The sequence below is a fragment of the Pelobates fuscus genome, unplaced genomic scaffold (genome assembly GCF_036172605.1).
Source record: "Pelobates fuscus isolate aPelFus1 unplaced genomic scaffold, aPelFus1.pri scaffold_24, whole genome shotgun sequence".
NCBI lineage: Eukaryota > Metazoa > Chordata > Amphibia > Anura > Pelobatidae > Pelobates > Pelobates fuscus.
Genome location: NW_026961888.1, coordinates 173,941 through 199,400, shown reverse-complemented (window position 1 = coordinate 199,400; position 25,460 = coordinate 173,941). Strand labels below are relative to the sequence as shown.

The following is a 25,460-nucleotide window of genomic DNA, read 5'->3' as shown; positions in this document are numbered from 1 at the left end:
CGTATGTGGACTAATGTAGATACTTTCTAAGGACAGGTATCTAATTCAGTCGGGGGTTGGCTGAACAAATGGATACAACTAAACCTTTAATAAGAATAAAGCTAAAGGGGTGGGATACCCCAAAAGAAGTCACCAATATCAAGACTTACACAAAATAAAGACAATTACAAAAATAAATCCGTACATATCCAATGTGCAATAAAGGGAAAAGCCTGCTAAATGTTCCAAAGTAAGCCTGCGCACATTCCCCATAACTAGTGGAAATGATAGAACATAGGGTAGGTAGGCTAGATATTGCACACTAGCTGTTTTGAGGTATATATGTCAAAAAGACCTTTTAAAGTCTAGTAAAATACTAGCGTGAGCAAAAAGACGATAGAACCACATACTAGGCTTCCATGAGTTGCAACATAGTAATAGACAGTATCAGGATGAAGTGAAACATTGTTTCAATAGGCTATAACAAAAGAGAAAGAAACGGATACACTTATCGAGTGAAATCCCTGGCCATGTAGCCATTTGGTAAAGTATTAGGTATAAGATCTCCTACAGTAGCAGCTTTTATAATATCCCTAATGCGACTTCAAGCGCTACCCTGAATAAGAAGCCTGTCCCTAATCTACAGTTACTAGATATACAGCCGCCCAACGAATATCTTCTAAGATCAAGTCCGGTATCTAGGTAGACTTGAAAGTAATAGAGCGGAGCAAACTGAGCATTAGGTGGCTAAATCAGCATGTGAGTGATACAAGTGTCTAAAATGTGCAAACACGAGCAGCTCGAGATCTTCAGAGTTACAGGACAGCATGGAAAGGGTTAAGTGAAAGGAAAGCTACACGTTTGCGTGAGCTTGTGGTGGGCAGCAAGTAAGCTGTAGAGTTGATGCATGGGTGTGATGCCAGCTCTGAGAGAGACAGTGTGGGTGGCTCTTAAAAGAGCCTTTGTGTTAGCGGGTGGTCAGGGAGGCGGACATTTACTTGGCGCTGGTGTACTTTGTGACAGCCTTGGTGCCCTCAGACACGGCGTGCTTTGCCAGCTCTCCGGGTAGTAGCAGGCGCACGGCAGTCTGGATCTCCCGGGAGGTGATGGTGGAGCGCTTGTTGTAGTGAGCCAGGCGAGAAGCTTCTCCTGCGATGCGCTCAAAGATATCATTGACAAAGGAGTTCATGATCCCCATTGCCTTGGAGGAGATGCCGGTGTCGGGATGGACCTGCTTCAGCACCTTGTACACGTAGATGGCATAGCTCTCCTTCCTGCTCTTTCTACGCTTCTTGCCATCTTTCTTCTGAGTCTTGGTGACGGCTTTTTTGGAGCCTTTCTTGGGGGCTGGTGCGGACTTTGCTGGATCAGGCATGATTAACGCTGTTAGCTCGCGAGCGAATAGCAAGCTGCTTGCTCCGGCGGTTCTATTTATAGGCGGACCATGTAAATGAGGCCCTTCCGCTTCCCTTCCTGCGATTGGTTGCTAAAGTCAGATGACGTAAGGAAGCGGCTGTTTAACACTAGCTCCAGCAATAGATTGGTTCCCTGTATAACGTGTCTCTAATTGGCTGCTTGTAAAGTCATCCAATCACAGAGCACAGTGTGTTTATAAATAGCCTGTGGTAGGGGAGGAGTTTTCATCTTCTTGCATTCAATCAAGAACAAACATGTCTGGCCGCGGAAAGCAAGGTGGAAAGACCCGTGCAAAGGCGAAGACTCGCTCATCCCGAGCGGGACTTCAGTTCCCAGTCGGCAGAGTCCACCGTTTGCTGAGGAAGGGCAATTATGCAGAGCGTGTGGGAGCCGGTGCCCCCGTCTATCTGGCTGCAGTGCTGGAGTACCTGACCGCTGAGATTCTGGAGCTGGCAGGGAATGCCGCTAGAGACAACAAAAAGACCCGCATCATTCCCCGCCATCTCCAGCTCGCTGTCCGTAACGATGAAGAGCTCAACAAACTGCTGGGAGGAGTGACTATCGCCCAGGGAGGTGTCCTGCCTAACATCCAGGCTGTGCTGCTGCCCAAGAAGACCGAGAGCCACAAGCCCAAGAGCAAGTAAAGCGGACAGCTGCTGCACCTGCCTCCCTCACCTACCAAACACAAAGGCTCTTTTAAGAGCCACCCACGTTCTCCACAAAGAGCCGATTAATTGTTCTGCTGCGCGCAAACCGTTCCCTGTATCTACACACACACACACACACACACACCACGCTGGCAGCTCATAGGCAAGCTAAAATATTAGGGCGCTTCTGTCACAGCACTGACTGAGTCCCATTTGCAGTCCATATCCTGTCCAACATTCCAGCTATAGAACTAGTTAAAATCAATGGCTGCCATGCATGTCTATGATAAACGCAGCAGCAAATTAATACCAATTGGGGCAAGTGTATATAGTGTACAGGTCCTCTTTTGTTAAGCGGGGCATCTCTACATGTCGCTCACTCTCAGGATTCCCCCCTCTCCCGCTGTCTGGAGGACATGCCGGGTGAAACCTACTATGAGCGTTCAAATCCTAGCGGCGCTACAGCTCTGTTGTCTGTGCTGCTGGATGAGTTAACGCAGCCTTAATAGCCTGGCCTCTCGGCTGAAAACATTGTTTCAATAAGTGGATGCTTTGTAACATTTCCTGCTGCTCTGTCTCCTGGAGCTCATTTGTATGGCTACTGAGCGTCCTGTGAGTGAAAGTCCTTTATCAGACGTGGCTTCTATCCCATCGAAAGAAGCGGCCTTTCTGCATGTGTAAGAGGTCAATGTCCCATGCACCCCTCCCCCTCGATAAAGCCTATACAGCTATTAATAAGTATGTTGGGAGGAATACGTCCATTACTGCCCACTGCCATTCCTTTCAACTAGTAGCGTCTATAATAAATGCTGTCAGGACAGGAAGGGTCACTAAAGGCTTAGATCCCTTCTTTGGGCGCGTGGTCTCAATAGATGGAGGAGGGGGGAGGGGATGAAGCAGTTGATTTGAGCGGGCATTTTGAATGTGGGGGAGGGGATGAGAAGCAGTTGATTTGAGCGGGTATTTTGAAATGGTTTACTATTTGTTTTCAGCCAATCAGAACATACCACCCACTTGATGAACCAATGAAAACGCCGTATCGGCTATAAAGCCCAGGCTACAGCGAGCAGCGTTCATTCCCTTTCGTTTTGCTACAATGGCCAGAACTAAGCAGACAGCCCGTAAGTCGACCGGAGGCAAGGCTCCCCGCAAGCAGCTAGCCACCAAAGCTGCTAGAAAGAGCGCCCCAGCTACCGGGGGAGTGAAAAAGCCTCACCGTTACCGTCCAGGAACTGTGGCTCTCAGGGAGATCCGCCGTTATCAGAAGTCCACCGAGCTGCTCATCCGCAAGCTGCCCTTCCAGCGCCTTGTCCGTGAGATCGCTCAGGATTTCAAGACTGATCTGCGCTTCCAGAGCTCTGCTGTCATGGCTCTGCAAGAGGCTAGCGAGGCTTACCTGGTTGGTCTTTTTGAGGATACCAACTTGTGCGCCATCCACGCTAAGAGGGTCACAATCATGCCCAAAGACATCCAGCTGGCTCGTAGGATCCGAGGCGAACGTGCTTAAGTTGAAACCTGCTAACACAAAACACAAAGGCTCTTTTAAGAGCCACCAAATCTGCACTCGAACGAGCTCCAACACATTCATAAAAACGTGTCTTTTAGCCTGTGACTTTGAGCGGGCTAGCTACGGAGCCCACACACTACAATGCTCAAATGTCCCCACATATCCCATTTTCACGTCAGGCAACGATGTAGCCATCATCTCTGCTGGTCTATTTCACTGGCGATTTTACAATAACTTCACTATTTAGAATCCATCGTGTGGAGAGGCAGCAGGAAAAAGACTACTTTTTCGCTTAGAGGAGAATACATAGTTAACACAGGAGTGCATATGCAAAGCTAGTAACAATGTTTCTATTTAAGCGGCTGCAAGCATGTATTAAATGTAGGCAACAGTAACAATACACCAAAACCAGAGCTTTCTTGACAGTGTGTGTGTACGTACTTGCTCATATTTTTTTACATCCCCTACCATTAACAGAAGGCGGCTCCAAATCCTCCGATGGTTCAAAAATGCGGTCTACAAATACAGTGTTTAGCAACCTTTCCCGTCTAGATGTTTGGGAGCAGCCTCTACTACTATCTCCTTCTCGGTGTATCTATGTAGATAGCAGGCAATTTATCAGGTGTGGAAGGGGTTAAAGTGATTAGGTTCAGTCTTTTAGTGAAAAAGTGGGTGGCCCTGAAAAGGGCCTTTGGGTTAATGGGGTGTGCGGTAAAGTCAAGCCCGAGTTTTAACCTCCGAAGCCATAGAGAGTGCGGCCCTGGCGCTTAAGAGCATAAACTACGTCCATGGGAGGGGGCGTGGCTAACCGGGAAGCCTGATGGACGCGTTCTGATTCAGCTCCTCCAGACCCGGGCACAATCCGCTGCAATCGGAGAGAAGTGAGTGACATGGGCAATCCCAGGAAACAAAATCAGGTACAGGGGCAACAAGGGAAGACCCCCACAGCTAAATCGGGCACTCTCACCCGATATTTTAAAGATAATCTCGATCGAGAGCCGGAGACCGCGGCCGCGCTCTCCAAGATGGCGGACACTGATTCTGTAATAGAATCACAGCCACAAAGCCCCCACATGTCGGAGTGTTCAAGTAACTCACCAAACATTAGTGAGGATTTAGATATAAAAGATATGCTAAGAAATCTCCCATCTAAGTCTGATATCCAGAATCTCCCATCTAAATCAGATATACAGAATATAATTGGGAAATTAGAGTCCACACTTCATGCTAAAATGGCGGAGATGGGCTCAGAAATTCAACAAATTAACCTAAAAGTCACTGACCTGGAAGAAGAAAAGGATGTAATGCAGGCCCAAATAGTTAATATTTCCTCAACTCTGGAATCTCACATACACTTCATGTCAGCCACCCAGAGACATATTGATGATTTGGATAATCGTGGGAGAAGAAATAATCTACGCATAAGGGGGATCCCAGAAACCCTAAATGAAGATTTACCAGGGGTATTAACTGAGCTATTCACCCTCATATTAGGAGACTCCAACGCAAGCCAAATGCTCCTAGATAGGGCCCATCGTTCGTTGCGCCCCAGGGGACTATCCCAGGATTCCCCCAGAGATGTCATTTGCAGGCTGCATTATTTTAACACTAAAGATTCAATTCTGAGATCATTGAGGGACACAACACAACCACTTTTATTTCATGGAAATCCAATACAGATCTATCCGGATCTTTCCTGGTACACCTTACAGGCCAGACGGGCACTTAAACCAATCACGGAACTGCTACGCAATAGGAGCATTAGATATCGTTGGGGTTTCCCCTTTGCGCTGATTGTAAATAACAAAGGTAACATCCACCAAATTGCCTCGATCATGGACGTCCCCCCATTTCTAAGAGCTATGGACCTGCCAGACACAGTTATAATGGACTGGAACTATCCAATACCGAACCAAGAAAGCCTTCAAATATCACAAAGACAGAAATGGACCACCCCAGCGAAACCAAGGAAACCACCGAACAGATTCATCTCACCGCATCTTCAAAGAGAAAGGCAGCTGAACACTCAAAACCACATGAGACTAATCTCCAACGATTAATCCTCTATGTCTACTCTACATGTAATGGACGATGACGATAGGGGTTCTCTTTCATCTAAAATCCACTGATACCAGCCACATACAACCCAAATCTCTATCTATCTTGCACATGCCTCGTTTGTAGCTTTTTGAGACGCATGTAAGCACTGGACATCAAGACTTTCACCTAAACCTGATCGGACAAAGTCGTTGAGCCTTTGAAGCAACCACCTTTATGCTGGGAGATTAATGACTTGCGCTATCAGGTCGTATACCCAAAGACAGTCCGGACACATACGCTGTGTTCACAATTCCTAAGTTTTACACATTTTGTACAGCTTTCTATATATATCTATAGGTTTTATTGTCTAATGTTTACTGTTAATATACCCGTAATAAGTCCTTAAGCCAAGCAAGTCCATTAGTAGCACAACAAATCAGGGACTCCAGGATTTTCTAATCTAATAGTGGAAATAAAACTGGGTCATTCATACGAGACTCCCTAGAGTAACTATAGATGAGAAACCACACTAAACTGGTTTAACTTCAGCTATTTATGTACTTTACACTTTGATTAGATAAGGGATTAAGGCTCATACTTTGAGACCGGCTAGATGACAATTGGACGTAAACGTTATTTCATAAAAAAAAAAAAAAAAAAAAATATATATATATATATATATAAAAATTTCAAAACAAATTAAAAATTTTTTAAATAATTAAAAAAAAAAAAAAATAAAAAAAAAAAAAAAAAATAAAAAAAAAAAAAATAAAGAGTAACTGGAATCACCCCACAACGCGGACTAGGATCCCATTAACTGGTTAATTGAGATCTTCTCACACACTGTTTATACTACCTGTTCTATTAAATATAGGTCCCCTGACCTTCTCTCCTAAAGGTTATTTAAGCAAATAGGATCGATAAGCCCCGGGTCCTAGATACACACCCGTAGCACACAACCCCAAATAAACTACGGTTCTCTCTCTGATAAAGAGACTGAACTTTATTCCCCTTAAGGGAAAACAGACTACCCACATTGTTGGGTTTAATCTCCATCTAATCTTTCATAGTATTACTACACAGTACAGACAACTCTTTATGAGATAGAGCGTTCACAACACAGAGAGAAATACTTTTCAGATACAATATATTCACATCTACGTTTGAAATTACGACTTACCTGTGGAATAACCTTTGTATTCATAATATCGAGAGGTCAATCTAAATATACTGAAGGGCTTTGTTGTTATTGCTATTGTTAGTGATACATTTTATACGTGTTATTTTTCTATGTATTAACTTCTCTTTTCTTATCGTTGTTGTAATATATATACAGTGGTGCTCGCTTAGTGCCTGACAAATTACTCCACGGACAGCTTATACCGCACACCTGTGCTTCTGTGACTGAGACATATCATCGACTGTGAACACTAAATCTACTGCGCAGCCAGCTGCCCGGGGCCGACCGGGAGGAATCTCTGGTCTCCTACAGAACATCCTATCTGCAAGGTAACCAGTATCACCACCTCACCCCATCCATACTCCAAACTTCCTTAAAAAACCAGGAAGGCTTGGGAGGTTATCGCACCAATAACACCCATTTGAATCTCCAAAATACACTAGCATTGAACACAATCCAAGCACCATATTAACAACCGCACCATAGCAATGTCCAATATAATTATTGTCACACAAAACGCTAGGGGACTAAATACTCCTGAGAAACGGTCCATAGCTCTAACAGATTTCCACAAACATAGGGCAAACTTTGTTTATATACAAGAAACACATTTTCGTAAAGATGCTCCTCCCAGACTTCAGAATAGGGACTATCCAAGAGGTTACTTTAGCAACTACACTGAGGCTAAAGCGAGGGGTGTGGCCATCCTGGTCAGCCGTCAGACACAATTCATTTTTCAGGATCAATTACTAGACGATGCTGGTAGATATATATTTGTGAAGGGCAAATTAGGAAACACTCAAATCACATTGGCAAATATCTACCTACCAAACAAAAAACAACCACACTCCCTCAATAAAATATTACACAAATTATCCTCCTTTTATGAAGGAATACTTATCATGGGGGGAGACATCAACATATCCCTAGATGAAATCCTTGACACTACTTCCTCATCGCAGGGCTATCTGACGCAAACGAGACTACATATGAAAAATATCCTCTATGAAGCTCAACTATTTGATAGCTGGAGAGCAGTCAATCCTAAAACAAAAGACTACTCCTTCTTCTCACCTCCCACTGGCACTTACACACGAATAGACACAATTTTTCTCCATCATAGACATCTGCCCCTGATTACATCAGCCTCTTATGGCCCGATCACGTGGTCAGACCATGCACCACTTACACTCAAGCTGACCATACCTTCAATCCCTAAGTCGGCTCCTCAATGGAAACTTAATGACATGATACTGAACAATGAGGAAGCTGTTTCTCAAATAAAAGAAACAGTCACGAATTACTTTAAAGAAAATACCAACCCAGACACGACGCCAATCATGACATGGGAAGCACATAAAGCTGTACTTAGAGGAGAATTAATTAGAATAGCATCAAAACTAAAACGTAAGAGGGAACAAACAATTACCAAACTCACACAAGATATTAAAAATCTGGAAAGCCAACACCGGGGCGCCTCTTCCCTAGAAAATTACAATCTTCTGCTCTCTAAAAGGTCTGAACTCACATCGATCCTTACATTAAACGCAAAACGTAAGCTCTCACTCACCAAGGGATCTTACTACACACAGGGAGGCAAAGCGGGGAGATTCCTTGCTCAGGCACTTCAGGCAGAAAGACAATCCAGCTTTGTCTCCGAAATTAATATGGAGAATGGCGATCCTACCAGCCACATGCCAGACATACTCAAAGCTTTCCATAAATTTTATACTAACTTATACAACTTGAAAACCTCCCAACCCACCTCACAAGATATACTAGATTTCCTAACACCCAGGATTAAACATACTTTACCACCCATAGATAAAGCATTTCTTGACGAACCCATCTCCATCGACGAATTCCTTCAGGTAGTTAAAACTATCCCCATTGGTAAAAGCCCAGGCCCAGACGGCTTCACTGGGAAATACTATAAATTACTGTCTCAAATCCTAGCACAACCCTTCACTACTGCTTTTAACGCCCAAAACTTGTCATCTATCATCCCCAAGTCTGCACTAGAGGCAACCATCACTTTAATACCGAAACCAGGTAAAGATCATAAGGCATGTGGCAGCTATCGACCTATTTCTTTGATAAATGCAGACATCAAAATACTCACCAAAATAATGGCCAATAGATTGAAACCTCTACTACCCGGCCTTATCCACCAAGACCAAGCCGGTTTCGTTCCGTGCAGAGAAGCAAAACACAACACAACTAAAATTATTAATCTTGTACATTGGGCCCAATCGCGCAAAATAGAAAGCATTCTCCTAGCTATCGATGCGGAGAAAGCATTTGATAGAGTCAGTTGGGCGTTACTACATCACACAATTCAACAGTTAGGTTTTGGACCACGCTGGCAAGAATGGCTAAACTCTATATATTCTGCACCGACAGCCAGACTGAGGGTCAATGGCCAGTTATCCCAACCAGTAACCATCACTAATGGGACGAGACAGGGGTGTCCTCTTTCCCCTATCCTATTCATATTAATCTTAGAACCGTTCCTTCAGGGCGTCAGAGACAACAAACATATTCAGGGCTTTAAGATTGATAAACAGGAATACAAGGTCACTGCTTTTGCAGATGACCTCTTATTCACGATCACTAATCCACTCTCAACTTTACCTCACTTAATGTTGGAGATGGAAGCATATGGCAGAATATCCAACTTCCAGGCGAACCTAACAAAATGTGACATTCTACCAATTCACACAACGGGAAACACCAATATGTTACTACAGTCCAAATTCAAATTCAACTGGGCCCCAGGGTCGATTAAATATCTAGGGGTGCACATTCCAAACAAATTGGAATTGATTTATACATTAAACTTCCCTCCTCTGCTAGCTAACATCACTAAAGATTTGCAGAACTGGCACAAACCTTGCTTTGGCTGGCTATGCAGAATCAATATAATTAAAATGAATGTGCTACCACGACTTTTGTATCTTCTGCAAACTCTGCCCATCGCAATCCCACACACCTTTTTCAACACAAGCAGATCCATAATCACAAAATTTCTATGGGCACACACACCACCAAGGCTAGCTCACTCCATTCTGACGAGAAACAAAGGAAATGGGGGAGTAAATCTCCCTGATATTGAGTTATACCACCAGGCATTACATCTACAAAGGGTTTATGAATGGACCAAAAACACACAAACCCAACAATGGGTTACCATTGAAAATGCCCTCCACAGCTCCCCACTACATACATGCGTTTGGTTCCATTCCAATCCTACTCTTCCCATTAAGGGAACCCACAAATCCCACCCGACGATTGACACAACCCTCAAACTGTGGCACAAACTTAGAAAAAAGCTTGACATCTCCCCAATCCCCTCTCCGCTATATCCCATCACTCACAATCCCTACTTTCAACAGGGGAACTCGGGCAAATCTTTTGATCTTTATCACAAAAACGAGACTCTACAATTACGTGATGTGCTACAGGACGGCAAAATTAAGACTTTACTCCAAATTTTACCGCACGAAAATCCGACGGTAATACAACTCTTACACTACCACCAACTGAAACACTTCATCAAGACGCAAAACCTACTACCCTTGGGGAACAGACCACTCACAAAATTAGAACAACTATGCTCCTCACACCCGCTCACTAAGAAAATCTTATCATCAATGTACACGCTGCTTAGAGAATCTCAAGAGAATACTCTTCCAGGGTATACAGTTAAATGGACAGAAGAGTTGAAGGTAAACTTAACAGGCCTACAATGGCACCGCATATTCAAAGCAGCACACACATCTACTATTTCCCTATCAGCACAGGAGAGCAATTATAAAAGATTAACGAGGTGGCATCATACCCCAGCGAAGATCCACATGATACACACCACCTCTCCAGATCAGTGCTGGAGATGCTGCCAAACAGGAGCAACTCATGCTCACATTTGGTGGCAATGCCCGCAAGTAGTTAAATTCTGGAACAGGATACATACTATTATACAAAGCATTTTCCAAACCAAATTCATACTAGCCCCAGATCAATACATCTTCCTCATGCCTCCTCAGGGTTTTACAAAAATGCAAACTGCCCTTCTCCGCCACTTAGTCATGGCTGCCACGCAACTAATCCCCAAACACTGGAAAAAGCCAAACCCTCCCTCGCTCAGGGAGTGGATTCAGAGGGTTGAGGACACAAAACAACTTGAAGGAATAACACATGCTAAAGCAGGGAACTATATGAGATATACCAAAGTTTGGGCTCCGTGGAATAATTTCACGAGACTGGGAACTCTATAGACAACCAATCATACCATTTCCATGATAACCAACTGAAAAGTGGGGGAGGAGCCTTCTGGACACTATCCACGGGCGGCTGGTGGCGCAGTATTTGATTTGCAAAGACGATAACGTACTTAAACGAACGACTTAGACAACGGTCTCTCTGACAGAGGCAACTAAGGACTAGATGATGTGAATATGCCTATAAAGTTCGGAATAGGTATAAGACATGTAAAGTTACCTATACCTCTATGACCTCACAAGTATTTGCAGGCAACTTACTAAACAGTGCAACCGCTATTATGATTTACACATTAAGTTTTACAATGTTATATACCGAATTTCTATATTCAAATTGTCACTTTATCTAACCTAATCTGATCAAACCGTGGGTTATGGAATTCGCCAAACAAAGTTTACAGAAATGTTCATGTACGAACTCTCTAATCAAAATATCTATGTATGTACTGTTTATATTTTCTATCTTCATGATTGTTATTTGGGACTATAATGAAAAAATTGTGCTGATCTTTCCACATGCTGACCAACTGTTAACATATGTCTGGTTATATACTTCTCAATACTGTTGGGGCATGGCAAGCCCTCTTGTTATACTTTCATGCACTACAAAAATAAAGAATTCAAAAAAAAAAAAAAAAACTACGTCCATGGCGGTGACAGTCTTCCTCTTGGCATGCTCGGTGTAAGTGACGGCGTCCCGGATGACGTTCTCCAGGAATACCTTCAGCACCCCGCGAGTCTCCTCATAGATGAGGCCGGAAATACGCTTCACGCCTCCCCTGCGAGCAAGGCGACGAATTGCAGGCTTGGTAATGCCCTGGATGTTGTCACGAAGAACCTTCCTGTGACGCTTAGCGCCACCTTTTCCGAGACCCTTTCCTCCTTTGCCTCTGCCAGACATGGTTCTGCTCTTCTTTCTGCACGAACGATATGAGATGCTGTGCAAAGCTCTTCCTTATATACTCCTCGGACGGACCGTATGGGGACCTGCAGCAAAGGAGGCGGGCGTTTTAAACACGCCCCTTCACTTTTTTTTTTCCTCTCAATAATATGCTTAACCCTCTCCTTCCGTGCTCGAAATGGTTCTGGCTTTTAAAACCAAAGCTGTTTATGCTTCAAAAGATTTCACAATCGTGAAGTCTTTTGAAGTATAATCATTTTATCATGTCTTTAGTGTTTCTTTGATAGTCGGCTTAGCTACTGCACAAGGTATCATTTCTTGGGCTTTATCACTCTTTGAATATCGAAATAAGCGCCCGTTTCACACGTGGAGAGAGGACGAGGACAGTCCCTTTTATTATCACCATGTACAAAATCGCAATCCCTAAAATATGTTCTGCTTTATTATCTTACTGAAAAAGGCAATAACATTAAATCTAGTCTGGAAGGACACTGTGTGATATTCTATATATTATATGCGTTTCTCACTAAAACTGGCCTTTCGCAATTTAATGAAGAAACACCCTCAGTATCTTAGAACGGAATTTCTAAAAAATAAAAAAAATCAACGCTCAAGTGTAGCACTGGTATACGGGGACTTAGCCACACCGACAAGATACATTCCTGTGTAATCTTTTCGAGCACTAGATGCTGGGATTACAGGATTCATTAGGTTATTCCTGACTTTAGAATGAGGGATGGAGGGGGAACGATATGTGTGACATGACACCAAAACAAACACGTTGCCATCACTGATATATAGCTCTGAAATGAGAATGTGGTGGCTCTTACAAGAGCCTTTGGGGTTTGGAAAATAAAATTAAATGCGAGCAAGGCTTATTTCTTTTTGGGAGCTGCCTTTTTAGCCTTTGCAGGACTCTTTGCGGCTTTGGGTTTGGCTGCCTTTTTGGCAGGGCTCTTCACGGTCTTCTTAGCCGGGCTTTTCACTACCTTCTTGGGCTTGGCGGCTTTGACTTTCTTCGGACTTTTGGTGGCCTTTTTAGCGGAGGCGGCCGGCTTTTTGGCCTTTTTCGGGCTCTTTGCAGCTACCTTCTTAGGTTTGGCTGGAGACTTGGTGGCTTTCTTCGGGGCAGGCTTCTTGACTTTAGCCGGTGCCTTTTTCTTGGTAGCCTTGTCCTTGCTCTCCGCCTGCTTTTTGTTGAGCTTGAAGGAGCCGGAAGCTCCGCTTCCTTTGACCTGGACGAGAGTGCTTTTAGTCACCAAGCCCTTGAGAGCCAGCTTGAGGCGGCTGTTATTCTTTTCCACATCATAACCAGAAGCAGCCAAAGCCTTCTTCAGAGCTGCCAGGGACACCCCGCTGCGCTCTTTAGAAGCGGACACAGCTTTGACAATGAGCTCGGACACGCTAGGACCGGAGGGCTTAGCGGCTTTCTTGACACCGGCTGCTTTCTTGGGCTGCTTCTTCTTGGAGGCGCTTTCTACCGCAGGTGCGGCGGCGGGAGCTGGGGCGGCTTCAGACATGGTCACTATTCTCTATGAAGATCAAGCAATAATACGCGCCCGCAGCAGCCTCCAAATTATACATCTCCAGCTAGCATCTTATTGGCTGATCTAACCACGCTCTGATTGGATACAGTCTTATGACACACCCTCCACTGTCCCTACTCCATCTTTTCACACTCTGCTCTCACACTGTGTTTCCGAATGGATAAAACGAATACATTTAGGTAAAATAAGAGGACGGAGGTCGATGCCATCTATCGTGGAATGTACTAAACTATCTAACCAAGAATTCATTAGCAGCTCCATGGGTCCCGAGGGTTGTCACGATCTAGCAGAGCCGGTGAAAGCTGACACATCTCCTTTGGGATGAGCCTGATGTTCTCCACAAACATTACTGTGATAACTATTAAAAGAATATATTCCAAGGTTTTCTTTCTCACTCTTATGCAAGAAAGGGAAGGGGCCCGTGTTATCAAGGTGGGTTGAAGCTCGTGTCGTAAAGAAACAGAGAAAAGGGATTTTGATCCTCGTTTGTTCAGACAGGTAGCTCAGGTAGGATGTAGTAAGATCATAGCAGAAGAGCTCTTAGTCGTGGCAATTTTTAAATTACATAATTACATAATTGTATGTTATATATCTATGTTTACCCTCTAACAACAACTAAGACCAGTTATATTAAAACACACACACTGTGGGGGCGTGGCCTAGCGAGCAACGCGGATGGTCGCACTGATCTGAGCTCCGCAAGCCGCCGGCCCAACAAAGCTAAGAAAAAAGCTTATCGCTGACTCCAAAAGACCTGACTACTGGGAAACATCATGGCTAACACGAAGCAGAAAAAACAAACGGAAAAAACGGACCGATCCGACTTTTTTCAGACCCGTACATCGACGCCTAAAACTTCAGGCCTCACGGAACGGGACCAAGATGGCGACGGCGGGAATGACACAGTGCCGCTGCAATCGTCTCCTGGGCCGCAAAACCTGCCTGTCACGCAGGATTTCCTGCAGAGCTGTCTGGACGACATGTCCAGCAAAATTCTCACCTCAATCCAGAGCACCCTGCGGGAACTTCGCAAAGAAGTGCAAGAACTGGGAGACAGGACAACACATGTGGAACAGAGAGTGGAAGACCAAGCTGCAGCACATAATGACATGGCTGACGAGATGCAGCATGTACAGCAACAATTGGAATTCACACAGCGCAAGGTAATGGACCTAGAGGATCGCTCTAGGCGCCAGAACTTACGAATAAGAGGCATCTCTGAAGAAGTGAAGCAGCAGGAGCTCCATGCGTTCCTGATAGGGTACTTTAAAGAACTAGCACCAGACCTGCCCGCAGAGGTACTACTTTTAGACAGGTACCACAGGGTCCAAAAGCCAACGTTCCTACCACAAGATACCCCCAGGGATGTGCTCACACATCTGCACTACTTCCATGTAAAAGAGGCACTACTACAAGCCACAAGGGGAGAACGTGAATTGCCACAGAAATACAGACACATCAAAGTATTCACTGATCTATCAGCGGCCACACTTCAAAAGAGAAAAGAATTCAAAGACATCACGGAAGCACTGCGACAGAACGATGTGCAATACAGATGGGGATACCCAATCCGCCTTCTAATAAGGAGAAACGGTACGGTGACGACGGCCAGCACACCAGAGGAGGGTCGGAAAATCCTGCGCAGCTGGAACATTGCAACGAACCCAGAGGGAAAGAACGCTGCACCACGAGCCAGAATGCCACCGGAGTGGAAAAAGCAAAAAAAATGAACTGACTGACAAATATATGGACTCTGTTGCGGTACCAAACGAGGTCCCGACCAAGACTGGTCATCCAACGAGTCGCAAGTATAATTACACCACACATCCGCATAACACAAGGCTATACCATGAGGCTGCACCACACACATGCAAACAGATGAAACAACGTATAGACGATACCGGGAACGAGAGATAGTTCCCGTGGGTAAAAAAGTGCCTATTGATAGGGCAGAGACACGTTACAAACAAAACAAAAAAAAAAAAAAAAAAAAAAAAAAAAAAAAGTAGTTGCACACACTGGTAGAAGCAGGCTGCCATTGTAAGGGAAGAAAGAACCCAGGCTTCACCCGCATCTACCGATAAGTAATCAACACACGACACGGACATGGCTGTCATGTGATGAATGACAGCACATATCGGGCCTAGCGAGCTCACCCACTGATCTCTACTTCTTATACACGCACACGACTACCACGCTCCTACCCGGCACTATCTAGTTAGTGCCTCACCCTTCATTGGGAAATGTACACTGATCTTGATTTTACTGTATATATGTTAAATGTTGTAATGTTTTCTTCCTATGTTATGGAAAAAGACTGCATTACTGTTGCACCCTACCTATACCCACCTCTCCAACCCTCACCCTCCAAACAGGGACCAGTCCGCAGGTCAACCCTTAAGCACAAGACAAGCGCAAATCAGGGAGAGCATACACCTATGTCAGGGAACCTCCAGAGAATAAAGTTGGTCACATGGGGAATGAGCAGCGGGACTGCTACACGAGCCCTTAGGATCAGGATACTCACTAAAGAAGGTAGCACCTACAGACAAATCTTGCCACCCAATGACCCACGAAACAACCGCCAGTATACCCAATACAACATGAGAATATACTGTCATAATGTAAAGGGGTTGAATACCCCGGTGAAACGCCACTGCCTGACCAGAGATCTGCACAAAATACACCCCGATGTTGTATGCCTACAAGAAACCCACCTTAAACAGACCATAACCATAGCACGGGCACAATTCCCCACGCAGTACCATAGCACCTACACATCAAAAACTAGGGGAGTATCTATCTTAATCAGTAGAGATGTGTCCTTTAAGCTGTTATACGAATCTATAGACCCGCAAGGGAGATATATAATACTAGTGTGTGAAATTAATAATCTGGAACACACGATAATCAACATGTATGCACCCAACACAAATCAGAGAAATTTTTTGCATAAACTGATTGCACAAATCACACCGGTTCAAAGAGGCGTTACCACCATATGTGGAGATCTGAACCACATTCTGGATCCGCGATGGGACACCACGGTCCCCCCACACACACCCAGGTCCACAACACTGACACGAGAATGTAAACCTCTAACGCGACTATTTAGAGACCATGACTTATACGACGCATGGAGGGTGCTACACCCGGAAGAGAGAGATTATACTTTCTTTTCTCAAGCACACAACACGTATTCTCGCATAGACGGGTTTTACATAAAAGGCTCATTCCTAAATCAGCTTAAGGCCTGCTCCATAGGTACCATCACGTGGTCCGATCATGCCCCCATAACCCTAGAACTACAGGATGCCTATGACTACAAACATCGCAGCCCTTGGCGGCTGAATGAGTCCATACTACATGATGAGCGTTTCTGCGAGCGTTTAGGGGAAGACATTAAACAGTATTTTGAGACGAACACACACCCAGACATTTCCCCAGAAACCCTCTGGCAAGCACACAAACCAGTAATCAGAGGATTAATCATAGGGAAAGCTAGCGCACTGAAACAGAAATCTCAGGCAAAAATGAAAAGCTGGCTGAAAACACTGTATAGCCTCAACAAACAAAACCAACTGACCCCGTCACCAATGCTACAGACGAAAATAAAGGAACAACTAAATGACATTAGGGAACACGACCTGGCAGTAATGGGATTTAGCCTTAGAAAACTCAAGGCGACGCAATATACACAAGGCAATAGGGCGAGCAAACTTCTAGCCAGAAGACTAACACAAAAAAGCATGAACACAAAGATCCCGTACCTACTAAACTCCAATGGGGAGAAAAGAGTAACGCCCAAAGACATCAGCGACATATTTGCAGACTACTATACGACCCTGTACAATTTAGGGCAAGATCCAAACACCATACAGCCAACCCTTGGGAACATAGAACGCTACCTGGAAAAAATAACCCTACCCTCACTAACAGAGGAACAAATAAACACACTACAGGCCCCTATAACCGAGGCCGAAATTCTGCAGGCCATCACACATCTCCCTCCTGGGAAAGCACCAGGGCCGGATGGCCTCACGAACGCCTACTATAAGAAATTTGCCAGCACCTTGACCCCACACCTAGCCAACCTGTTTAATGTATCCACGCAGAAAGAGAAAACCCCCGCAGATATGCTAGAAGCGCATATTGTTACATTGCCCAAGCCAGGGAAATCCCCCACGTGTAGCCAAAACTTTAGACCGATATCGCTGCTCAATACTGACACCAAGTTATATGCTAAAGTCCAAGCCACCAGGCTCACCCACATCATCCCCACACTGATACATGACGACCAAGTGGGCTTCACCACGGGTAGACAGGGATCCGACAACACAAGGAAGGTAGTGGACCTTGTGCACAGCCTGCTTCGGATCCGGGGAGGGGGTGTTCTACTCTCCCTGGATGCCGAAAAAGCTTTTGATCGGCTTGCCTGGCCGTTTCTGGAAGCTGTGCTCCGCAAATACAAATCCCCCCAGGGGTTTTTGAGTGCAGTAAAAGCACTGTATTCCCGTCCCACGGCAAGGGTACTGAATGCTGGATTCATGTCTAAACAAATTACGATAACTAATGGGTCGAGACAGGGATGTCCCTTATCCCCGTTACTATACATTCTAGCGCTGGAACCACTGGCAGCAGCCATAAGAGCAGACCGATCCATACGGGGAATAACCCTGGGAGAGAGAGAGTACAAATTAAACCTCTTCGCGGATGATATCCTGGTAACAATTACACAACCGTTAATATCCTTACCAAACCTGATGGCACAAATACATGAGTATGGGGCAGTCTCGTACTACAAGTTAAATGTCACTAAGACGCAAGCTTTGGGGATAAATTTGGATAGTGACCTAGTGGACAGGCTGAAAATGGCATTTCAACTGGACTGGAGGGACGACTACGTGTCGTTTCTGGGACTTAAGATTCCCAGAAACCCAGCACGACTATTTAAACTAAACTACGAAAGTCTCCGAACAGTGATCATGGACACCATACAAAAATGGAAGGGAAAGTTTCTATCCTGGACAGGCCGCATAGCTGCGGTAAAAATGACACTTATACCCAAAATTCAATATCTCTTTCGTACATTGCAAATACCCATCCCGAAAAAGTTCCTAAAAAATATGCAACATTCCCTTAACACATTCATATGGGAAGGAAAAAAGGTACGGGTAGCAGCGGGAACGTTGCAACAACCAGTGAGCAAAGGGGGGTTGGGCCTGCCAAATCTAACGGCGTACTGTAGAGCAGCATACCTCCATAACATAGCACAAATAAACCTCCCGACCCAAACCCCACAATGGGTAACAATAGAATCCCACTGGGCACCTCAACAAGACCTCAAAGCTATATTATGGTTACATAGATGCCCTAAGCACACACGTGAGGCCCTACTACCCAGCACACAGAACCTGTTAAGAATGTGGGACACAATGAAACATAAAATGATGTCGAGCCCTAAACTATCTATGGCCACGCCAATACAAACAATAGGCATCGAAATCCCCACATTCGCATGGGAAACATGGAAGAAAGGGGGTATACACCACATATACCAAGTTATAGACAGGGGAAAACTAAAAACACTGCTAGACATCCAGAAGGAATACACACTGCCCACCAAGACCACATTCTCCTACCTACAACTCAAATCATATGTAGCAGACAAACTGAAACACCAAACAGGTATCAGCGACAGTAAAGAAATGACGATATTTGAAAGGCAATGCGTGGGAGCGGCGCCTCTCAAAAAGACAATGTCTTGGGGGTATCAAAAACTAGTCTCCGCACAAACACACACACTAGAGCACATAAAAAGAGAATGGCACGGGGAAATAGGCCAAACATTTTCTAATGATGAGTGGGACAGGGCGTACTCGGCACATCGTGGGCTCACTGCCTGCGCCACCCACCTAGAATTGCAACGCAAAATCATGTATCGATGGTACCTAGTACCAGCGAAGCTACATAAAATATGGCCCCACACCAGCAATGTATGCTGGAGATGCGGAAGGGCGGTGGGCACGATGCTCCACGTCTGGTGGTCCTGTGACAAAATAAGCCCACTGTGGGAAGCGGTGACTCATTTACTCCAAAAATTACTGCCTGACACAAGGTTGGACCAGCCACAGGAATGCCTATTATTCATGATACCAGGGGGCATCCCAAAACATATTAAAATCACTATATATCACACTCTGATTTCTGCCCACCTACTAATATCTAGGCTCTGGAAAAAAACCACCACGCCAACGATAACCGAGCTGGTGAAACAGGTTGATCAAAACTGGTCATATGAACTAATGGCAACGGCACAGCTTGGCACACGCCCGAGCGTCCGAACGGCCCACGAGACGTGGGGAAAAATTAGGACGCTCAGCAACACCCAATGAGACACCGACTCAAACTACCCCCACACGCCCGTGTGGTGAGAGACTGTCCCCAAAATCACATAATTACTGAATAGTTACTTGATAAATAAAGAAAAAGAGATACGTGGAGGAGTATCGAGCATTAGACCGCAATCACCGGAGAGGTACATACACTGGTAAAGGCATAGCCGCCCTCAGACGCACAAAACCCCCCAAGACGCAGAGCAAAGCAACATAACACCAAACCAGAAACAAACATTACCTCGTAAGTACGCCGCAGTACACAACCATGCTACCAAAACCAATGCTCATCACTGTCGATCTGAACAATGCTGTAATAAGTTGAAATATTACTACCTGTACAGTTGAAATAAAACCAACTGATGTATCCCTATACCTGAACCCTTCCCTTTTTCCTTTCTGTACCCTACCCCCTCCCACAATGTTTGCGAAAAAGTGAACAAAACAAAAACAAAGGGGCGTGTCCTGACATCCGATGTGAACGGTCGCAAGTGCTGTGAGCTCCCGGCCGGCGGCAACAATACTGGCATAAAAAACTGATATTATCTATTTAATGGGCAACAAAAGGAAACAGACTCAGCCCTTATACACCCAAGAATCGGGCACGCCAAGAAACTCGAGCGGTCTCGATAAGTATTTCCGAGATACAGTAAAAGTACTCGGAGAAGGCCTAACGGACAACATGGTGACGCCATCTTGCCCGCGCAAAACGCCTGACCCCAGCGAGACAGGAGAAGGGATCTCCCCATCAACCAGCATCGCAGATGGACTAGCAAACATTAGAGAAACTCTCGCACATCTACCTTCCAGGGAGGAACTGGCTAGCATGATAGCGAAGCTCGAATCCTCCGTGCAAGATCAAGTATCCGCCATTTCTGCAGACATCAGGCAAGTAAACACGAGGGTGGGAGACCTGGAAGAGGACAGAGATCAAATTTTAGACAGACTCCTCACCCTAGAACATCAACAAAAAAACAGAGACACCAGAACCCTATACATTATGAGGAACACTGAAGACCTCGACAATAGAGGCAGAAGAAACAATATTAGGATAAGAGGGTTACCAGAATCACAGGAAAACCCTGAAAACCTACATAATATACTACAATCTCTGTTTAACAAGATTCTACAGAGGCCAGAAGATACCCCAATTCTATTAGATAGAGCGCACAGGGCCTTAAGACCCAAAGGCTTACCACAAGACTCCCCCAGGGACATAATATGCAGAGTTCACTATTACACTGAAAAAGAGGACATTATGAGAAACGCCAGAGAATCTTCAGACATAATGTTTAACAATGCGAAAATACTGATTCTCCCTGACCTGGCATGGCTAACCCTAAGGGGCAGACGAGCGCTGAGACCATTAACGTTAGCTCTGCAACAAGCTAATATAAAATATAGATGGGGATTCCCCTTTGCACTCACGGCCTCCCACCAAGGAATTCAAGCCACCCTAACTTCAGCAGCAGAAGTAGAAGCTTTCACCCAACGCCTAAACATACCTAACATAGAGATACCGGACTGGTACGATATATCGGAACCTGAAAAGACCAAACCGCAAAACATAAGACAGACGGGACAAGTATTGGACACGCGGAGAAGAACTTCATGGAAGACCCCGCCAGCCTCACCATTCCTAAGATCAAGGAAAAATCCAATGACTCCTAGGAAAATAAACTGAAACAAGGCCTAGAAGCAAAAAGGACACAACTCCTAAAGTTAAAAGAGACATATAATTGCCTAAAGTATTATTGGACTTGCCCACCCACCTAATCATCGACTAAGGGAAGGGTAATTATACTCAGATAATGCCGATAAGTAATGTGATATGTAAATGTAAATCATAACTATACCAACCAGCCAATTAAGAATACATTTGTTACTGCACTATGATAAAATAATTAGCTGCTGACCCATATGTATATGGATTATAATGTATGCATTTGACATGTTGTTATTAAGTAAATGACTTGATATATAATTTCAACCGGAAGGGTCAAAACTCCATATTATTTTTAGTACCTGTCACATTGATGCCTATCTAAAACATCCGCCTAAACTACACCTGTTCAAAGCCAGTTAAGGACGACAAGCGTCAAAATGGCCGCCATCCGGAGAGTTAACTCAGTACCGGAGGCAAAGAATTAATAGCACTGTACACAGTGATATAGTGCTCCAGTTCACTTAGGACACAACCCACGGCCCTGAAGGCCAAGAGCGGTACCAACACTTACTTCACTACCTAGCCACAATTCTAAAATTCATCTGGGCTAGCACCTACTGCTAGACTAACCCAGAAGAGAGTACCGTCTCCTATTTAGAGATTTACCCATATTCTAACTTCTCACTTTACCACAACCCATCTAAAGGTAGATCTCTATAACCACACGAAGGGTCCAAAGTTCCTCCAGAACTCCCCTTCGTAGTACTTCATACCCGCGACCTCATTGAAAAATACCTGTAAATAGTTGATGTTATATTGTTTATTCGTTAATGTACTTATTCTGTTTGCCTGTATACTAGCAGTGTTACACACACACGAACATTCCCGAACATTTACTCCACCAATCGACCAAACCCAACGCATTTACACAGTAATAGACTCCCATACAGTCATCCCAACTATCGAAGAGACAAAACGCCAATACAACACTCAACAATGGGCTCACTGAAAATATGTTCCATTAATGTTAGGGGGCTAAACACGCCAGAGAAGAGGAAGATGGTCCTAACAGACGTAGCAAAAACCAAAGCAGACATAGTGTTCTTGGAAGAAACACACCTAAAAGGTGCAGAAGCCCCAAAACTCAAGCATCATCAATTCCCCCATGTGTATTACAATAACTACAACCAGAGTAAGTCACGAGGCGTAGCAATATTAATTGGGAAACAAGTCCCATTCACGTACTCAACACATATCACGGACGAATCAGGTAGATTCATTATCCTACAGGGCACAGTGGGGGTGGAACCTATAACCCTTGTGGCAATATACCTACCCAATAAACATCAATGCGGGGCAATGAGGAAGATAATGGCAAAAATAAAGCAAAATACTAAGGGCATCCTCATAATAGGAGGAGACTTTAATATATCACTAGATGCCAATAGAGACAGCACATCAACACATAGTACCCATCTTAACGCCACCAGACTTCAAATGCAACACATCATCAAAACCCACCAACTATCAGACTGCTGGAGGGTATTCCACCCGACGACAAAAGACTATACCCACTACTCCATCCCGAACAAATCATACTCCAGAATAGACTTTTTTCTCATAGAACATAGAGACTTAAGTCTGATATCAGACACGTCGATAGGCCCAATGACCTGGTCCGACCACTCGCCAATATATCTCACAATATCTATCCCTTCACTCCCACGCCCCAAAGGAACGTGGAAATTAAACCCCTTTTTGTTACAGACACCAAAAGTGAAGGACTCCATAGAAAAGTCGATAAAACATTACTTCCACGAAAATAAAACCCCAGATACCTCCGCTTTTACACAATGGGAAGCACACAAAGCAGTAATTAGAGGGGAACTGATCAAGTGGGGCGCTCAACTCAAAAGAGAGAAAAACAAAAAAATCAACGACCTACATAAAGAAATATCAAAACTAGAGGAAGAACACAAACTATACATGACAGACAAGGCCTATTGCAAACTCCTAGCCCTTAGAACCGATTTAAAATCACTCCTCCAAGATAAAGCGAAAAAAGCGATTCTCTGGACAAAACAGCTCCATTACGCTCACGGGGACAGAAGTGGTAAATTTCTAGCAAAAGCCTTAAAACAAAAACAACTGCTCACATACATACCTAAAATCAAACGCTCAGATGAGACCTACGCACACACCACGGAAGAAATAGCAGACACCTTTCATACCTACTATACATCTCTATATAACCTAAAAGACAAGGAAAACAACACAGAAAGAATTCAATCATACCTAGAAACCAAATTCGACACTATCCTCCCAGCAGCTGCTACAAGGTCCTTGGAAGAACCATTCACTATAGACGAAATTAACACAGCTGTAAAACAGACCCCACATAATAAAAGTCCAGGCCCCGATGGGTTCTCAGCCTCATATTATAAATTATTCCAAACAGAACTAACCCAACACCTACTAGAGGCAATCAACTCTATCCCACAAAAAGAATACATCCCAAAACAGACATTAGAGGCAACAATAACCCTCATACCCAAACCAGGGAAAGACATTGAGAAATGCACCAGCTATAGACCAATATCCCTAATCAACGTAGATATAAAAATTTTCACCAAAATGCTAGCAACTAGACTCAGACCATTCCTACAAAACCTCATCCACCCGGACCAGACAGGATTCGTCCCAGCCAGAGAAGCAAAAGACAATACATCAAAAATTATAAACTTAATACATAACACGAAGTACACCAAAAATCCAACCCTGCTCCTAGCAATCGATGCTGAAAAAGCATTCGATAGAGTCGATTGGTCCTTCATGTTCAATACTCTAGAAATGCTGGGATTTGGGCAAAGATGGATAAAATGGATCAAGGCGATTTATTCCGTCCCGACAGCCAGACTTAAAGTAAACGGCCAACTTTCCAAACCATTCACGATAAGCAATGGCACACGTCAGGGGTGCCCGTTATCCCCACTACTATTCATCCTAACATTAGAACCCCTTTTACAAGCAGTAAGAAACCATCCCGACATTAAAGGTATCTCAGTCCAACAAACGGAATATAAAGTATCTGCATTTGCAGATGACTTACTCTTCACCATAGAACACCCCATTCTCAGCCTACCCAAATTAATTCAAACCATAGACGAATACAGTACACACTCAAATTTCAAAATTAACGCAGACAAGTGCGAAATCCTCAATATCACTACACCTCCAGATCAAGTAAAGAAATTAAAACAAAGATACCCCTTCCAATGGGCCAACCACTCCATTACATACCTAGGGATCAAAGTTACCAATACACATAAAACCCTATATAAAGAAAATTTCCCGGACCTATTAGCAGCAATCCAAAGGGACTTAAATAGATGGGACAAACCACATTTCAGATGGATGGGTAGGATTAACATCATTTCAATGAATGTCCTACCACGCATTCTATACCTCCTGAACACCATCCCTATACATATCCCGGGGATTTTCTTCAGGAATATACAATCGCTGCTCACCAAATTCATATGGGCCCATAAACGTCCGAGGATTGCCTTCAATTTATTGACCAAACCTAAAGAGGGGGGGGGGGCTGGGATGCCCCAATATACAAAGATACCACAAAGCAATTCACCTGGGACGAATCCTAGAGTGGTCACGGGAGGGGAAATCTAGGAAGGCGTGGGTGCACATTGAACAAGCACAAATACAAATTCCATTAAGATCACTCCCCTGGTCCCTGCCCATAGACAATGAGAACTTAACTAAAGACCTACCGACCATCGCAACTACCCTCCAAGTATGGAAAACCATACGCACGTACAAAGACTTTGTCCCGACACCTTCACCCTACTTCCCAATATCCCACAATCCTAGATTCCCCCCAGGCA

At 44.4% G+C, this 25,460-nt stretch overlaps 5 protein-coding genes across 5 annotated transcripts; 2 read left to right on the top strand and 3 right to left on the bottom strand.

The window, feature by feature from the left end:
• Window positions 1–973: 973 nt before the first annotated feature.
• Window positions 974–1,354, bottom strand: LOC134584768 (histone H2B 1.1-like). Its single transcript, XM_063440596.1, has one exon. It carries the CDS (start codon window positions 1,352–1,354, stop codon window positions 974–976), a length of 381 nt encoding a protein of 126 aa, XP_063296666.1.
• A 295-nt stretch (window positions 1,355–1,649) lies between these two features.
• Window positions 1,650–2,039, top strand: LOC134584852 (histone H2A type 2-B-like). The gene has a single exon (XM_063440669.1). The coding sequence runs from the start codon at window positions 1,650–1,652 to the stop codon at window positions 2,037–2,039; it is 390 nt and encodes a 129-aa protein (XP_063296739.1).
• A 1,099-nt stretch (window positions 2,040–3,138) lies between these two features.
• LOC134584809 (histone H3) lies at window positions 3,139–3,549 on the top strand. Its single transcript, XM_063440632.1, has one exon. The coding sequence runs from the start codon at window positions 3,139–3,141 to the stop codon at window positions 3,547–3,549; it is 411 nt and encodes a 136-aa protein (XP_063296702.1).
• Window positions 3,550–10,872: 7,323 nt separating this feature from the next.
• Window positions 10,873–11,950, bottom strand: LOC134584808 (histone H4-like). The gene is made up of 2 exons (XM_063440631.1): window positions 11,693–11,950; window positions 10,873–10,950 (listed from the first exon to the last, which is right to left on the bottom strand). Exons 1-2 carry the CDS (start codon window positions 11,948–11,950, stop codon window positions 10,873–10,875), a joined length of 336 nt encoding a protein of 111 aa, XP_063296701.1.
• An 875-nt stretch (window positions 11,951–12,825) lies between these two features.
• Window positions 12,826–13,473, bottom strand: LOC134584836 (histone H1B-like). The gene has a single exon (XM_063440655.1). The coding sequence runs from the start codon at window positions 13,468–13,470 to the stop codon at window positions 12,826–12,828; it is 645 nt and encodes a 214-aa protein (XP_063296725.1). The 5' UTR covers window positions 13,471–13,473.
• Between the last annotated feature and the right edge of the window lie 11,987 nt (window positions 13,474–25,460).

Bases quoted from the DNA above. Each gene is read 5' to 3' on its own strand.
- LOC134584852 (XM_063440669.1), top strand. From the start codon at position 1,650: ATGTCTGGCCGCGGAAAGCAAGGTGGAAAGACCCGTGCAAAGGCGAAG.
- LOC134584808 (XM_063440631.1), bottom strand. From the start codon at position 11,950: ATGTCTGGCAGAGGCAAAGGAGGAAAGGGTCTCGGAAAAGGTGGCGCT. The intron at 10,951-11,692 runs GTAGTTTTTTTT...TATTCCTTCAAG, and splicing joins AGACTGTCACCGCCATGGAC to TTGTTTTGTGTCCTCAACCC.
- LOC134584809 (XM_063440632.1), top strand. From the start codon at position 3,139: ATGGCCAGAACTAAGCAGACAGCCCGTAAGTCGACCGGAGGCAAGGCT.
- LOC134584836 (XM_063440655.1), bottom strand. From the start codon at position 13,470: ATGTCTGAAGCCGCCCCAGCTCCCGCCGCCGCACCTGCGGTAGAAAGC.
- LOC134584768 (XM_063440596.1), bottom strand. From the start codon at position 1,354: ATGCCTGATCCAGCAAAGTCCGCACCAGCCCCCAAGAAAGGCTCCAAA.